At 35.9% G+C, this 18175-nt stretch overlaps 1 protein-coding gene across 2 annotated transcripts in view; it reads left to right on the plus strand.

The window, feature by feature from the left end:
- Positions 1 to 18175, plus strand: part of SPECC1L (sperm antigen with calponin homology and coiled-coil domains 1 like) — a 52589-nt gene that overhangs the window by 17112 nt on the left and 17302 nt on the right. For both annotated transcript variants that reach the window (XM_009817472.2, XM_009817471.2), the window contains exons 5-12: positions 50 to 123; positions 651 to 826; positions 1614 to 1777; positions 3447 to 3538; positions 9204 to 9294; positions 11183 to 11266; positions 13034 to 13190; positions 16619 to 16721. In XM_009817472.2, coding sequence (XP_009815774.1) covers positions 50 to 123; positions 651 to 826; positions 1614 to 1777; positions 3447 to 3538; positions 9204 to 9294; positions 11183 to 11266; positions 13034 to 13190; positions 16619 to 16721 — 941 coding nt within the window. The remainder of the gene's footprint in view (positions 1 to 49; positions 124 to 650; positions 827 to 1613; positions 1778 to 3446; positions 3539 to 9203; positions 9295 to 11182; positions 11267 to 13033; positions 13191 to 16618; positions 16722 to 18175) is intronic.

The following is an 18175-nucleotide window of genomic DNA, read 5'->3' on the forward strand; positions in this document are numbered from 1 at the left end:
AAATAGATCCCTGACTAAGAACTTACAGAGAATTTTACTTTCTTTCCAGATACAGTTAAAAAACTTCAGGACCAAAAGCATGACATGGAAAGAGAGATAAAGAATCTTCACAGGAGACTCCGGGTAGGTTAAACCATAAAAACTCAATAAATTATAAACTCGGAATGTCATAAGACCTGCATGTGAAATTGTGAAAGGGTAATATGATTAGATGTAATACCATTAAAATAATTATTTCTGAGAGACAGGCATCATATGGGAATATATTTACTAACCCACAGACACTAAAGAATTAACTTCTGAAAAATTCTCAGTGTCACAAAGATATGGCATTGGGCTTAGGAGAAAATGTTCCTGTGTCTACTGATGAATAGGTTAATATTAAATTTTTTTCCCCCTCCACTTTGAACATTTTCTTTGTTCCTAGAAAAGAAATTCATGACCTTGGAAGTCTAGTTATTTCCAGCAAAACTTCTGCAATTTAATTTGTAAGTTACATTGTGCCTAATGCCAGAGATAAGTGCCTTTGTCATTCCTGTAAATTGTTTCCTGTAACAGCATAGGGGAACTATGAATAATAAGGATAACTTTTATTTTTAATGTCAAAATTCTTGCTGCTGCTTTCAGTTTAAAGTTTTATTTACTTATAGGAGGAGTCAGCAGAATGGCGTCAGTTCCAGGCTGATCTACAGACTGCAGTGGTTATAGCAAACGATATAAAGTCTGAGGCCCAGGAAGAGATAGGAGACCTGAAGCGTAGATTACATGAAGCTCAGGAGAAAAATGAGAAGCTCACTAAAGAGTTGGAGGAAATAAAGTCGCGCAAGTATGCAAAAGACAACAGGGATATTGTCTCTTTTGTAGGGGGGTTAAAATTTTGGAAATCTAGTATCTCAGCTATTATTGAGATTCCAGAAGTTCATAAATCCTGTCACTGTGAGGATGTGTATTTCAACAAGCTGCTTTACGCAGGCTTTGAGAGGTCAAAATAGGTAAACTTATAAGAACAATATTTGTTTCTTTATACTGTATACTTAATCCATCCAAGAATATTCAGTTTGGTGCTTTTGCAAAACCAGGCTGAGGTGGAGGATTTTTCCCGTTTAACAGCTGGACGTGATTTAACTTCCCTCAGTGTGAAAAACAAGCAGCGTTGGCTTTTCTGTACCATTATTAATACTTCTTATTAGCAGCCAATGCTTTTGGTATGGTTAAAAATACAGCTGGATTTCTACCTGAGAAGAAACCTTCTCCCCTCTGAGATGATTATTTTCATGTGAAATGGTGAAATCCTTAACGCTCAATTTTTTTCATCCATGTGTATGTGTGTGTGAGAGAGATAGGAGCAGGAATTAAGCCTTAAATCAAGTATTGATTTGATAGACTTTTCAGCTGGTGCTTAAGCTCTCTTGCTGACGAATAGTAAGAGCTTACAGTGATAATTTAGGTTGATAATCTATTTCTAAATTACAGTGGAAAGAAAACTAGGTTAATGTAATGACCAATTTGGAGCATCGATTTTAATTTGGCTTCAAATTTGTGTTGATTTTTTCAAGATTTTGCATGTTAAAATGTTCTTTAAATGCCTTAAATGGGCTGCACATTGATTACAGGCAGGAAGAGGAACGTGGTCGAGTGTACAATTACATGAATGCTGTAGAGAGAGATTTGGCAGCTCTGAGACAAGGAATGGGCCTGAGTCGCAGATCATCCACCTCCTCAGAGCCAACTCCTACTGTGAAAACACTCATCAAGTCTTTTGACAGTGCCTCCCAAGGTAATTATTTTTAGCTAGTGTAGTAGCAGTACCAAGTTACGATTTTTGCATATGTTGACATGGACACTTCTAATGACTTAGCTAATTCAAAGGTAAGTTCTTTTATTGTGCTGTCATGACCTATAAGTGATGGCTGAAAAACCAACCTAAAGTAGATTGCACAACAGATCGTTCACTGCGGTTAAGTGCAAGCATCCTTTTTTTGTCTTGTCTTTATTTTTTTCTTTACTGTCGCATTGCCAATGACTCATATGCTAGATGCTTTGATTCAATGCTCCTGTATATTAGAAATACATAAGCACATATTACACACATAATTATAGCTGGAAGCACAGCTGATTTCAGCCTGACTATTAAAATGTGAACTTAATGTGCCAAATCAAGCATTCTAAAAGCCACATAATAGCTAGAGCTGAGTTTGTTTCTTTTAAGAACTTACATTCTTATAGTCAAAGTGCTGATTAAAGTTAAAAATAAGGTCCAGCCAGGATCACCTATTAAAAGACGTAGGGAGTATTTTCTAAAATTGAAAGGGATCTCACTGTTGAGACAATGGACTTTACTATAATTCTGATTGTGGAAACAGGTGTTGTTGTCCTTCTCTGTAGATGAGCAGAATAAGGAATCCAAATAATTATCCTGAAATTAAAAACACTTGGGTTTTAGCTTTGACTGCATATTTGACCTTGTATGGATTAAAATACTTCCCTCGCCAGGTCTCTGGGTTTTGAGTTTAATTTACAATAATGTCACTGTGAGTGTCTGATGTAGAAAGGCTTGGCCTGAAGTAGCCTATATTACCAGAGAGACTTACAGTACTGTACTGTGCATGGCAAATCTACTTTTAATTGCTTATAACCTGAAAATTTGTTAAGGTGTAGAAGCATCTCCCTATTATTTGGCGATTCTGTAAATGGTTCTATTTCCATTCTTGTTCTCTTTGTTCATAGGTATTTAGAGATTTTTTTACTTTTCTAGTGTTAGTTTAGAAGGGTTTTTTTAATATGTTACTGGAAAAAGGTGCTTTCTTGCCAGAGTTATTTCAGTAAAACGATGAATCCCCTCTCCCTCCTTTTTTTATTTCAAGCTAATATCTGCGTTCTTCCTCAGTATTCATGTCTAATCATGCTGTTAAATAATCAGATGACTGATTCACAATTCAGTATTTGTCTGTTTTCATACATTTCTAAACATGTTATTCATTTAATCCCAAAATTTCAGGGTTATAATATCTATTACCTGTGGACTTCGATTGGAAACTAGAAAGGAGAAGCAGGTGCTATAGGTTATCTTTCTTGTCTTACTAGCAGACCCAGGAGCCTGCTACCATCTCTTTCATTATCTGGAGATCAGAGAATTAGTAATGCCATCATTTACATCTGCCAGTCTAATAGTATCTTGCACCTTAGCCTTGTCCACCCCCAGTAAACTTATGTTTTTACTGTGGATCATATATTCAAGACAGAAAATGAATATAATTACAGAGGAGTAAATGTGTAGGCATACTTTTAAATGATTTTGCAGTCACTTACTAATTGAAAGTCTGAAGATGTGATCTGGTAAAAGTAATGTAAAGTACAAGGTGAGAGATCGCTATAACAGCCAGTCTCCTGTTTCACTGCAAAACAGTGTAATGCTCACGATGGCTTCCTTTCTGTGTTGCTACTAGTTCCAAGCCCTGCTGCTGCCACAATTCCTCGCACTCCCCTGAGCCCAAGTCCCATGAAAACTCCCCCAGCTGCTGCTGTATCCCCTATGCAGGTAGGTGTTTTATGGCTGCACTTAATCCTTCTTTGTAAAGAACAGCATGTGAAACTGTGGGTGGTAATATACAAATATTGGCTGACTTTGTGGGGAAATAATGATAAAATGTTGCCTCAAGTAAGTAATTACTAAAATGTTCAGTCTAACAAAAGTGTCTTTCACTGAGAACCACGTTGTAAATAGAAGATTTGGCATAATTTGGAAGTTCTTGTTAAATATTTCCAACCATTACTATTCCTGTGCTACTGAGAAGTATGGGAGGAAAACTTTATCTGCATTCCTTAGTTTTAGAGTTGCTGGTTGTCAGTTCGTAGTCCTGTGCCTGGCACGGAAACAGCAGTAATCCCTTTTGGGCGATGGACTGAGATCTGTGCAGAATCTGTCAGCAGTCGTCAGTACAAATGTATCCCATGTTGCATGGGCTCTTGATATCAGACCTGACCAGAGAGGAATGAAATCATTGTGAATTGATTACCTTTGTTCATTTTGTACTGACTGAGAGGTTAGCCAGTTGATGATTGTACTGTGTATTTTGTCCTGTCCCCTTTGAAGTTTTGTCCATTTGTTCAGCTGCTACAGGAGCCTAGGTATGCTAAGATTGCATCATCAGTACTCTAATGCTTAGCTTTATAGATCACTGCTGGTTGTATTGTCTCACTAGCTGCGTGAATTGAGATTTTGGCAAAAGCCAACAAGTTTAAGGACAAAGCAGGTGGGACCAGATTTGCAAAGAAAAAAATCAAAGAATTTACTATATGTTTCACTCCTTTAATGTCAGTAATTTTCCTGTTGCCTTCAAGATATTGCTAACCAGAAGTACCAAAACTTGATTCTTACTGTAGGTCGGCATAATTTGGTAATAAATCCTGTCTGTGTGAACTGAAGAATCTATATCCATATTGGCTTTAAGTGCTCAAGGAACAACAACCTGGAACTGTTCTCTGGTGCTCAGACTAGTGCAGCTTTTATTCATTTAAGAGGGAATTTCATGAAACTGATAGCCTCAAAGCAAAGAGAAAGAATTAAATGTTTTGTGTGAGAACTTCTGCTGCTTCCTGTGGCTCAGTCACTCTTGACAGCAGTTTTCTAAAGTAGTTAAATGTACCAGTTCTCTGACAGATGCTTTGTTCCTATTGATCTGTCTTTATATTTCTGTTTATTTCTGTGCTCTTGTAGGAAGAGGCACACTTAATCTCATGTTCTAAAAGGCTACACCAGAGCTTTGGCAGGCAGAAGACTTTCTGAATGAAGGCTAAAGCTTATTTCACTTTTTTTACCTGTATATTAACCATGAACCAAAGTAATATCTTAAAATACTGTGAACTTGCTCAGGTTTACAGCTCTTCTGTTGATGTTCTTGGTCTGCCAGAATTACTTGAATTTTGAATTCTACTTCTGGTACAGAACCAAGTCATTAATGGTTGCATACTCATTAGTGGGAAACATTGCCTGAAAAACAAAGGGGAGGGTGTCTACATGAAAATGGCTTCTATTGTCTTTTTGAAGATAGGTGGTTTTCTTGAAAGTATTTGTAATTATCCAGAGGTGACTGGGTTTTGTGACCTCAATTATGTAAATTGCCTTTAAAGAATATTTTCTACTCAAGAGAGAAGGGGTTTGGGTTCAGAAACAATTTTCATGATCTTTTCTTTTTATTTATTTTCATATTCCTACCTTGTTTTCTACTGTTGTATTCTATGCAATTTTTGTATATTTTTTTGTCTGTGGTTTTTGCTCTCTTGGAGTTGAAAAGCAAGATTTTAATAAGTAGTCACTATGTGAGTTGACCTATCAGCTCTCAACTTATAGAAGTCATCCATGGTTTAAGATCTTGAGTAAAGGTGGAAGGGTTGATCTCTGTATGGGTGTTGCAGTGCTTATTATTATTAATCTCGGTTGCTTTTAAATGCTGTCACAGGGGAAATATTTACATGGGCACATACCAAGAAACTGGCACCATTTTGATACTATAAGATGGATTCGTTGCAAAAAAGATTCTTCAAGTACAGATGCATCAACATGTGCCCTGTCAGAGTTACGTGTGTCACTTCATTTTTGTGTTGGACTGTATCACGAATTTCCTCAGTCTTGGAGAGTTTTTGTTTGCTTTGTTTGTTTTTCTTTACAGTAAGGTGTGTATGTATAAGGAGATACAGTCTTGGATACATTTTTGCAACTGAAAGCAAACAAACAAACAAACCCCTTTCTGGCTTCAGGTCCAAGCCCGCAGTGGAACATAGCTGTTATTTACCATAGCACTTAGCAATACTGCAAAGCAATTTAGGAAGAGAGGTATGACGAGAATGCTCTTCAGAATGTAATACCAGCCCTGCTGGGTTAGCCCAAAGCTTAGCTGGTCTGGTATGCCACTGAGAGTGACCAAAGCAGATGCCTAGGGAGGAATATAAGGACAAGAAAGCATATCTGCTGCTTTCCCTGACTACTTTCTTTTTCTGTTTCATAGCTGGAGGGCTCTCTGAAGTAGATGCGGTTTCAGATTCACTGGTCACCACTAAATGTCCTGCTTTGCTTTGAGCATATAAACTTTCAGGCTCCAAGCAATTCAGTGTCAGACTTCCATATCTTAACTACTTAATATGTGAAGAACTGTGTTTGTTTTGAAATTGCTGGGTGTAAGTGCATTGGCGTGAAGTACTTCATTGAAGTACATACTGAAGTGCAAAGTGATCAGGAATAGGTACGTGGTAGCGGTTGAAGGTCATGTTTCCTTCCATAGCCAACAACAGATGCAAGGATGAAGAGTCAGAAGCAAAATATTTGAAGTTTAAAGGATTAGTTCATCCTGCCATAGTTCTGCCTCAAATTTGAAGTGTCAGGTGTGTGTCCTCTTTTACTTTTTGTCTCACCTGTGTGCTGGTTCCTCTTCTGAAGTTCTTACTCATCTTTCAAAAAAAAAGAAGAAAAAAGATCAGAAAAGAGTCTTAGGTAGCTAGCAGAAACTTTATCTTCAAATTAGGAATGGCTGTGAGAAAGTAACTGTTGATCTTAGCATCTTTACCTTTATTACTGTAATTATGTTATACAGAGACTACTACATAAAAACATGTTATTTAACTCTGTGAACAATTTTCTTTATACACCCCATCAAAAGTAGTCCTTAGTGTTTTTAGCATTTTCTTCTGCGAAACCTCAATGTAGGATGAATAAGAAGAGGATCGCAGATTGCAAAGCATCTTCAGTAATTTCTGTCCCATTAGTAGCCTTCATGAATAGCCTCAAAAAGCATGCGATTCCTCTGAACTTTGATCATTTCACTTAGTGTTGATGAGTTAACACTGGTGTAAATGACAAATGGTGTTTAGCAGTTAAGCGAGTTAACTGGTGTTAAGCAAGTTTTGGGATGTATTTCTAGTTGAAGAAAAAAGGGTATTTGTAAAGGGATTAGTAGGATCTGTACATGTTTGATTGCACATCAGATGTGTTTTGTAAGTGAAATGAGGAATGGCTGATCTGCAAATTCAGCAAAAGCTCAGTCAAGCAGAAAAGTTTCTAACATTTGTAAAAGGTTTCAGGAAAAATTATTCTCCAAGAGACTTGTGCACTAGTACTATATAGATATTGCCGAGTGGAACTAGATAAACATCAGTTGGTTCATTTTCCTCTAATTTGCTGTGTATTAGTCCCTACGTTAATACTGGTGGTTGTAATAGTGAGATATGTAACAAGGAACTAGCAACAGTGAAGCCCTGACTGCAGTGTCAACAGGAGCAAAAAGACAAACAGCTCATTTTATAACAAGGAGACAAGACCAGTATGCAGCAAGGTATCAGCTGAGTAATACGACCACTTTCTGACAATGTCTGTAAAGGATGCTTGTTTTTAAGTGATATCAGGAAGCTAAGAAAGTGATAAAGATATATGGTTATCCAGCACTGTGCCTGCTCTGTATGTACCTTTCTTTCCTGGCTGAAGTTCAGTACTACGCTGTCTTTGTAATGACAATCCCAAAGCCAGACAAAATGACAAAATGAGATGTTTTTCTTTTAGCCTTATTATCTAACTCTGTTATGGTGGTTTCCTTCTTTGCCGGGAGGCTCTCACTTTGATAGCGTCCTTGTCCTTTATTTAAAAAAAAAATAAAAAATATTCCTAAGTGGGTGAAGTGAACTTTAAAGTTAAGGCAAGTTTGAAATACCAGTTCTTACAGGAAGCTGTTGTAGGCACTTCTGTGCGTGGCTCACAACTGCAGTCACTTTCATCTGCACATTTAAAGGAATAATCTTTGTATTGTACGTGCAGGACTTTGATATATAAAGTGATTAAATCCTTCACGCTATATTTTGGAGTTAGGTTCTTAGATGGTTGGCAGTTGTTTTCTCCATTTGATTTCTAGCACAAAAGCGTAACTCTAGTTTGACTGTAAATGATGAATAAGTAGCCCTGTAATCCTGCCTATGCTACAGGATGCTGCAAAGTATATACTGTTAACTTTCTGTAATCATAATTTTGGATTTGTCTGTCTTGCCTACATGATTTGGCATGAGAAACATCTGACCTTTATTATCTTATGAAGATAAGGCTCATTCAGCCTTCTCATCTAATCTTGGGCCAGATGGAGAGCTGAAAGAGTTTTCAGGATAAACACATTACTGGACTGATGGTGATTAAATATAGGAATCTAATAGAAAGGACAGGGTGAATAAAGAATGGACTAGAATTTGCAATAGGCTCTTTAAAATTATTAATAAAAAAAAAAACTGTGGACAGTCTTCCCTGAGTCTCCAGCAACTGAATATCAGTTTCAGTAACTGTAAGGGTAATTATTGCATTGCACAGTTCATTTGTGTGATACTAAAATGCTTATTTCAGTGCTATCCAGTGGTTAATTATTGTGTGCAAGACTTAATGCATCTGTGACCATGTACTTACACTTCAAGCTGCTGGAAGCCATGCATTGCTAAATATGTTACATAAAACTTGAAAAAAATAATTTTGTAGCTAGTTTAGAGCAGAACAGAAATTAAAGTGACCTGAGAAAGAAAAAAATAATTATATTTGTATTTCATTACATATTTGACAAATATTTAAGAAAATGTCTCTTCAGTTGTTCACAGACTATCTCAGTTAAATAGGTGGTAACAAAAGCTGTTGACATTCTGAATAAAAATTTTTTTTTTCAGTAGGGTTTTTCTTAGCAGAGGGTAGTTCATGTCACTACACCCAATACACCATTATCCTAATTTTCCAGGGAAAGCCACAAAGCTGTAAAGGCATATGTTAATAACACAAATCAAGCACTAAAATCTTGGCTACATATAGGAGGCTGTATTAGTTTAAATAAACACATCAAGTTTAACCAGAACAGGTTTGTACAAACAAAATACAAACGAAGGTGAAAATTAATACAAAAACTGCAAGAGAATTCACAGCCTTAATTTGCAACATTGGTTTGAGGAACAGGTTTAAGTTTAAAGAAGTAAATGTTACAGTATCAATGCATAGTGTGTGTATATACATTCAGATTGACAAAAGTAACAGGTGAAGAGGACATGCCCTTTTTCACTAAGTATTTTTAAAGGTTCTTTTTTTAGTTATTTTAAATCAGTAATAATGTCATCTGAGTTTCTAAAACTGATTCTGCAATTCCGTAATTTTGCTTTACCTTCAGATTATGTTTGACACAAGTATTTTTCCATTTCAGAGGCATTCTATAAGTGGACCAATCTCAGCTTCAAAACCCCTCGCTACGCTGACAGACAAAAGACCGAGCTATGCTGAAATCCCTGTTCAAGGTATTCATTCAAGTTCATTTAAACTTTGTTTTTAGCAATGCTATGAATACTTTTTTTAAATTTTGTATCATTCAGTATCTGAAGTATTATGATATTATATACTTTTATAACCATAATATTTTCATAGAATCATAGAATATTTTGAGTTCAAGTTTTTATTACTTGTGTTTCATCACACATGGTGGCATATCATAAAGATACTTTTTTGAATTTTTAACAAAACCATGATTGCATCCTGGTAACTCGGCATTATTCTGACAGTTTTTAGTGTATGCATAGACTGAAATCACTTGCAAAATCAAGACAAGATGATTTCAGGGGCATGTCTTGCAGCTGTCTTCCAGATACTAAAATTATACACCTCTGGGGTTACATAATGTATTGTGTGGTTGGGTTTTGGGGTTTTTTTCCCCCTAATGAAACAAGTATGATGGTTGGCGTTGCATTGCATGTGAATAACAAAATATAAACTTATTAAGTATTGAATCTTCAGGAGCCAGATGAAAAAATTGAATGGAATTGAGTGTTGATTTATCTGTTTCCCAATATTTCCCTGTTCTGTGAACTTTGTTTTGTCTCTCAAAACACTGTTCACAATGTGCTCTTCCTGTGAGAATGAATGGCTATCATTTGTTGGGTGTAGCTCTCTGATTTATGCCTGCTTTAGGGGTTGTTCTTTTTTTTGGTAGATGTTTCTCAAGATAATCCCATATGACTCCAGGCTGAATATTTCCTCTCAATTTGGTATTCCTGAGGTCTGATGCTTTCTAAAGGGTTAGGGGGGTTTTTTGTAGCACTTCATAATAGTCCGTATGTGCCAGATTTCCTTCTTGCTTTTGTTGAATGCATATTGACGTTATTTGTACAGTGCAGCTGGAGTTTTAATTTTAGAAACTGATATTTTTAGGAATATTGAAATGCCTTTCCAAGAAGACAGTTTAGGATTCTTTAATGGTTACAGAGTTCATGGGTAGACATAAGCTTAAACACAAAATGAGTGGTATGCTTTATATGTTTTTTGTGTTTTTATTATAATCAGTTAATTCAGGAGCAGGACTGCATTCAAATAGAGAGTGTGCCAGACAGAATTCCTGTTTACAACCATATATATTTTTAAAGTATCTCTGTAGCAATGTATGTTTCTTTTGTCACATTTTCAATTAATGTATGGGGTCTCATTTTTTTAATCTTCATGCTTCGTTTTCATTTTTATTTTGTATTCAAATTACTGCCTTCTAAGTGTTTCTACATAGGAGTATGTAAACCTTTTGCTTACAGTGTAAAGGTTTTATTTGAAGGAATATATCTTCAATAATAAGAAAGAGTTCTGATTTGATGCTACAGAAAATGAATTTTGTTGTAGTTTGATTTTACTCATTGGTAGTAGGGAGAACTAATCTTTCCCTACAATATGTAAAAGCACCTTTTTGACTCCACTGCATGGGGGAGGAAAAATAAAAAGTATGTTTTTATTTAAAAAATAAAAAAACCAACCCAACAAACCAAAGGAAAAAAAAGGAATCACATGAGGGACAAAGCAGTCTGCTTTACCAATCCATATTGTGAATGGCATATTGAATATTTTTGGCCATGTGCTAAATGGGGATTCCTTGCTCGGCCTTTTGGTTTAACAATTCATTGTTTATAGACCAAGGCAAGTGGATTAGTAAGAGGCCTTAGGGAAAAAGGATTAAGAACGTCATGATGTATTCATAGTTATCTTTATTGGTAATGAGCAAATTTAGGCCTTCTCTTTCATACAGATAAAATCAGTTCTCTCACTAAAACAGCCAAACTCAGGCACGGTAGACAATATTCATGACTCAAATGTCTTGCATTTAACTGGAATCTTCATTAATGATGTTCTATCTTCTTTTTCTCTGTCCAGAACATTTGTTGAGAACATCTTCTACCAGCAGGCCAGCGTCTTTGCCAAGAGTACCCGCTATGGAAAGTGCCAAATCTATTTCTGGTAATTTCATAGTTTTTAGATTATTAGTAAAATCAGGAACTCTCGTTTCAACACTGTACTTACAGATACACTTTACTTTTTCAAGAGAAAACTTCGGTCTTCAGAGCATCAAGCTGTTGTCAGAAAAACTCTATTTGGATAGTTGGAATAGCTTATTTTTCAGTGTTCAAGCTTCCTATTGAAATATTTGGGGAAAGGAACTAAAGTCCAATGCTAAAGTAATATTCCATTTTATTGCATCAAGTGGAACTGAAGAGATTTTTTTAATTGCTCATCTCCTTATTGTTGCATATATGATTTGTACCAACATACCAGATGGATGAGTATGAATCTTGCATGTAACAGTTGACTTCTGTGTCATCTTTCGTTGTATTACAAATGATTTTGGTGTGCAAGCTATATGCGAGGAAAGAAACTGTTCCTGGCTGTTACCTTTTACTGCTTGGGTGTAGGATTTTTTTTTTTAAGTGAATGAGGCAGAGAAGCATATTATTCTTCTCTAATTAAGCAATTCCATTTTTGTTTGTGGAAAGAATTATTTTCAATGGTTTAAAATAGAAGGATTGTTCTTTTTAGGTAACAAATGTATCATTATACATTATCTAATGCATATAAATGTTTTCGCATATTACCTAGCAAAACTTCCACCATAACCTACAAATATTTTTCAGTATTGCTCATAGTCGTTGCTGCGCATTTGATGTTAACTTTGGATTTTTAAAAACCAGAAGTTTATGTAGAGTGTTAGTTTACTACCAAACTGACATCTCAGTATCAGCAGGCATTTCTAAAAACAAATCTCTTAAGATTTATAGTATGAATAGTGTGATACTGTGAAAATGGTACTTTCTATAAACTAGGCAGAACTAATTTGAGAGAAATATTTTTTAAAAACACCTATGTTTGAGTAAATGGTTTCAAGAAGAAAATGTGTTTTAGATAATTTTGATTTCTCCTAAAAAAAAATCCACCTGAAAGTGTTTTTTCCCAACTTCTTGTGTCTAGTATTTATAAATTAATGTACTTGCCCCAAGTCATTAGAAAGTAAGTCTGTGATATGTGTGGAGTGTTATATCTTTGATTGGCAGAAACATAAACAGTGGTGACTATATAGGTATAAAAGGCAAACCTCATACTTTTAATTGGAAACTCTTCCATGTAGAGTAAATATAACCATTCCAAATTTGATTTTACAAAGTATAATGCTTGTGCTTTCATTTGAACGAGAAATTGTTTGTCCTTTGATAAAATGAAGCAGGCTCTGTGGAATGTAGCTGAATGGTCTCAGGTCAATCTTTGATTTGCTTGCTGATGATAATTAATTAATGTCCAGAGCATCACATACATGCCAATTGATTAAAATTAAGTGGAAATAAAGCCACTGTCATCTCTAAACTGTTTCAGGGTTTTTTTTTCTTAACTACTTGAAGCTTAGCAACATAACTACATGGAAAAAAGAAAAATTAAATGGTTTGGTGTTAAAATTCCTTCTCATTCATAAAAGCCTTCAAATGGAAGCAGCGATATTCCATTGAGATACATTCATCAGATTTTTGCTTCAAGATACAGGCTTGATCATAAATGTTGGTAGTGCAGTCTAAATCCTTGATGTTTCCTCAGTGGAAAGTATCAAGAAAAATGTTGAAGTCTAGTATTTATACGGGTTTCCATGCATGGTTTCTGAACTAATGCTTGTCAGAGGGCAAGAATGAGTTTGAAAGTTTTTATGTTTGCAAATGATAAATATATGGGCATTTTCCCACTTAGTCTCTCGAAGAAGCAGTGAAGAAATTAAACGGGATATCAGTGCACCTGATGGAGCATCTCCAGCATCTCTCATGGCAATGGGTACCACCTCACCACAGCTGTCACTCTCATCTTCTCCTACGGCATCAGTCACTCCTACAACCAGAAGTCGAATAAGGTAAAAACCCTTTTTTATGGGGCACTGAAATGTGTTAATTTCATAGCTATCTGTCTGCGTATATCTAGTATATAATATTGGCACTAAGACTGCAGACTCTACTGCCACCTATACAATAACAATCTTCAATAATCTTTGAGAGCTTCAGAAAGTGTTTTCTGCAGCTCAGTATATGTTTTAAAAGTTAGACCAGAAGTTAGGCTTTTTAGAGCTTATGAGGTTAATACCAAAACTTTATGCTCCACTAGAAAACCAAGCTAAGTCATGTCACTAAATAATAGCATCATATCAGTTCAAAATACCATGAAGCCAAATTCAAGAAATGAGCTTACGGCATGTTCAACAAATCTTTCAGAGTGGCTTGGACCCAGGGAGACTGCATGATAAACCTTAAATTTTGCAATCACAGCCGAAGACAAAAAGCAGCATGACTTAAGTCTTAATTCCAGACACTGCCAGTCTTCTAAATAGCAGTGAGTGAATAGGCCTGGGTTATTTGTCCCACAGATGAAATCATAATGCAAGTAACAAATGGCCAGGCAACCCCCTTTCATTAGTAAGATAAAAAGATAAGTCTGTGATAAATTTAAAACTTTTCCTATCTGTAGTGTTAACCAGTCAAAGGACTTCAAAGTATTTAAGCCTCATGTTATGCAAGTGAAGTGTGTACTTAGCCCTGCTTCATAGATTGGGAAACTGGCAGGCAAAGGCTAAATGACTTTCTCAAGACCATTTAACACAGAGCTTCCTGACAATGCTTTTGTACAGCAGAAATATTAAACCCTTAATGTTCTGAGACATTTGTAATATGTAATAATTATATTATAAAATTGTGAAGTTATTTACAGCTGTGGGTGCTACTGAAAATTATTTCCCTGAAATCAGCCGAGACTTGTCTCAGTGCTGCTTTCCTTTCACTGTGCAGAAATTAAATTGAATTTGGATCTGTGGGTACTTTACCAGCAGCAATTAATATTGTGTGTATTAGCACCTAAATTTAGACCAAGTACATCCAGAAATAAAAAAAAAGACTAAACCACCTGTATGTGAACTTTGAACTGGTAATGTATAAAATTGCATTGATGGCAGCCTGCAGACTGTAACAAATAGCATGGCATTTCATGATAAAATTGTACAGTTGTAAGTATGATATCATTACTATGCCACCCAACTATTGACTGCAATGCTAAGCACTACAAGAAAACTTAGCAGTGGAATCCGCAGCAGTGGGTGTGCAGTAATGAGCACGCTCATTGGAACCATCCTCAGAATGTCGCTGCTGGACTTCAATTTGTTATGTGATCAGGTTTCTCTTTTTTCTCCTACCTTTTTCTGAAAGTTGTTGTAAAATAAACAGTTATTGCTATAGTTCACTAAAACAAATACTTGCAGTTTACAGTTCCCTGTTCTAGTTGAAACTTCGTTGGCTCTTTGATTTGGAATACAGTTGACCTAATATACTGACTTGTAAGATTTATATGTCTAACCATTTCTCAATGTCTCCATACAACTTACGCTAATTTATTTTCTTCAGCAGTGTTTTCATAACTCTGAGAACCTGATATAAACCATGTGCTCTTACTGGAATTTGAGAACAGGCTGTACAGCTCCCTCATGGCTAAACAGTACGTTTAGCATAAAGAGAGGGAGCTTTCAATTTGAATTCTCGTATGTTGTCTCACATCTCTGTTCTAAAGTTCTCTTTGTTGTAGATTGAATATGCAGTCCCATTGTTATTTGTTTCAATCAGCGATGAAAAAAATACACCAGTTTGGGTTGTTGAAATATGTACTGATTTAAGAACTGAAGTACAGAATTTCTTGAAGCATCATTCTGGCTGTGTGGTACCTATGAAATTTAGATACAGTAACCTATTCAGATAATTTATTTAATATTTAAAATAGCACAATTAGCAACTTCCTTGTCATGTTAAATCTCTCTGAGATTAGCAGTTAGGTTTGAAGGCTCATACCGCTCGCTATCTTTTATGCTGAACTGTTTCCCGGTTATTGTTCTGCTGTGCATATATTTTCTTGGAGGTTTCAAATGCCACCACTGATATCTCTTTCTAACCAACTTTGAGATTTTGCCATCTGTATTGCAGTGAAGACTGGCCAAGCAAATTGTAGTACATATACTTAAGATTAGTGCCTTAGAACATTTGTTAAATGTTGGCACATGTTCTTTTCTTTTATGCGTTGAGTGACAGATGCTGATACGTGGAACAGTCTCTGGTGTTCCCTTGGTAGCACACATGCATGAAGAAATCCACATTCCCTGGATGCTTTCTTTTCCCTAGCAGGACCTGGAGAATTGCTACCTGTAAATCTGCAGCAGAGAATCCACTGAACATACTATGTATTTCCACCCTCCACGCCTCTTTCCAGTCACCACATGGGTTGTAAAGAACAGAGAGTTAAAGAGTTGAGAGCTTACATCTGCATAGAAGTCTTTGAAAAACGGCAGATAAGGAAATCTTTGCAGTATGGATTCACTGATAGCTATCTTATTTTAATTTTCCAAATGGAAATTATTCAAAATAAGAACAACTGCTGGCACACTTTACGTCCAGTGACTAAGCTCCATAATGGTGAAATACCTCGTCTTTTTGTCAGAGACTGTTCACTAGAGTATCTGTAGAAATACTGAATCATGTAACTAGGCCACTACAAAATTATTAACCTCTTGAATATGTATTTTTTTAATCTAAGCACTCATTCCTGAAGCCTGGTAAAGAGATGTCTGTAATGTGAAAAGCTGGCCAACCCAGATATGATCGTTCTTTTCTTCCCCAATCTTTCCTTAAAGAAAAAACTGGAAGTGAAATTAATTGATAGCTTTTATTGGTAATTTAACATTCTTATTTAAAAAAAAGTGAATCATTATTGTGCCAGTATATCAAATGGCAGATCAGCCTAGTTAAATCTCCCCCCTCTTTTTTAAGAACTCCAGATCTCAGGCAAATGTTCTGTTAATAACGGCATGCTGCTAATATGCAAACGTGTTGTTTCAAGGTGACATTTGTAATCAGCCATGAGATGCAAAAGAGATAGCATCAGTTTATTCTCTTTCTAAATACAAAATAAAGTCACTTGAGTTAGCTTAATGGTTCGAGCTGAAACTTACCATGTTGTGAGTTTAATTTTCTGAACTCTTAGAAAAAATATCATTGAGGTTGAAAGACCTAGGAAAAAAGTTTAATTTAAAGGAAAATATAAGGATGATTTGCTAATGAAAGAATTACTCCAAAATAACTCTTAAGTCTCTGCAGATATTTCTGTGTATTTTATTTTCCAGTCAGTAGTGCTGTACCCTACTACTTTCACTGTGACAATAATTTGTCCTGTTTTTTGAAGCTTTTACAATATGGATTTCTGTTGCAAAAGATAAGTTGCAAGCTCTAAGATGCACTTCTGTCTTGTTCGTAGGGAAGAGAGGAAAGATCCCTTGTCTGCCCTAGCAAGAGAATATGGAGGATCTAAGAGAAATGCCTTGCTGAAATGGTGCCAGAAAAAAACAGAAGGATATCAGGTAACTGTAGAGCTGTTTAACGTAGCAAACTTCTAGCTGCAACACATTAGAATCTGCCAATGGCATAAACCAGGCTGCTCCACAGTTGACTGCATAGATTGCAATGGCACTGGTATGTACTGTACTCTCCTCTTGGAACACATGCTACGAGTCCTAACCTAACTAACGTTAATAGCTCTTTAGTCGCTTTGCTCCATGTCAGTAACAGCTTTTTTCTTAAGGGGGCAGCTGACCTCCTTTTGAGGCACTTTAAAACAGCCTTTTACATATTGCACTTGTGAAACTGTAACTGAAACTTTAGCAACTTAAGGTTTAAATTAATGTTTCCCAAATGCAGTTAGAGTAGCATTTCTCAGATTTCAGAGATATTTTTTTGCTAGGTAATTAGTGTAGGCTTTTTTGGGATCTTTCAGTGTGCTCCCATTTAATCTCTATTTAGGGACAGTTTGTTTTGTGGAGGTCGCATTGTCTTGCATTTTGAACTTGGCTTTCTACTGCAGTTCCAGACTTTTTTTTTTCAGTTAGTTCAAATGTTATCAGAAGCCAAAAGAACTAACAAGATAACTATCCAGAGTTCTCCTGATTACATTATTTTTTCAAAAGAATAGTGGCTTCAGCAAACTAAACCAGGATGTTAATAGTCTGATCATGATGTATTTTGTTTGGTTAACTTGTATTGAAAGTGTTTGGAGTTCCCAACACAATCCTCAGTTTAAGAACTTTACTCTTTCCATGACTTGAGACTCACAATGCAGGAGGAAGTTGAGAGCCGCATAACAGGATGATCGCCCATCCATAGGAAAAGTCGTCTTTCAGTACAATGGACAGGCTTGTGATATAAGCCCTCCCCCCTCTTCCTGTGGCACGTCTAGTACTAAACCACGCTATTTCTGAGGATAAGCTTCTTTGTGGAAAGAGCCTTTCTCCTTCCCCACATTTTAAAAAGGGCAGGATGTTATATTTCTTTATGAATCCTCTAAAATGGAATGCAAAAATATTTTCCCATATTGTCTTGAAATGAAAGATGAATTTGACAGCTTCCTTATCTGGTTAGGAAAAGTAACAGAAAATATTCCAAACTTTTCATTCTATAGTTGTGTGCACGTGCTTGCTTTTGTTTATATAGATTGCTGCTTATAATTACTTGAGTTTTATAAACACTAGTAGAAGAATAGGTTTTGAGACTTACTGTACTTGCTTCAGCAACTGTAATATGGTTCTCCACTTGTGTTGCTACTGAGAAACCATAGCATATAGCATCTGTAGAACCAATGCATGCCTTCTTTTGAAAGATTAGGATAATATCAGGTTATATTAAGATATTCTTCTCCAGAAACTAACTTTTGCTTTACACATACTCATTTTTCTTATCTTTGTTGTACAAAATTTGATTATTTGCAGCATCCCCTGGAATTCAATTCTGGTTGAACACTGTTACTGGTGTTCTAATGTTT

The sequence above is a fragment of the Gavia stellata genome, chromosome 21, assembly GCF_030936135.1.
Source record: "Gavia stellata isolate bGavSte3 chromosome 21, bGavSte3.hap2, whole genome shotgun sequence".
Classification (NCBI taxonomy): Eukaryota; Metazoa; Chordata; class Aves; order Gaviiformes; family Gaviidae; genus Gavia; species Gavia stellata.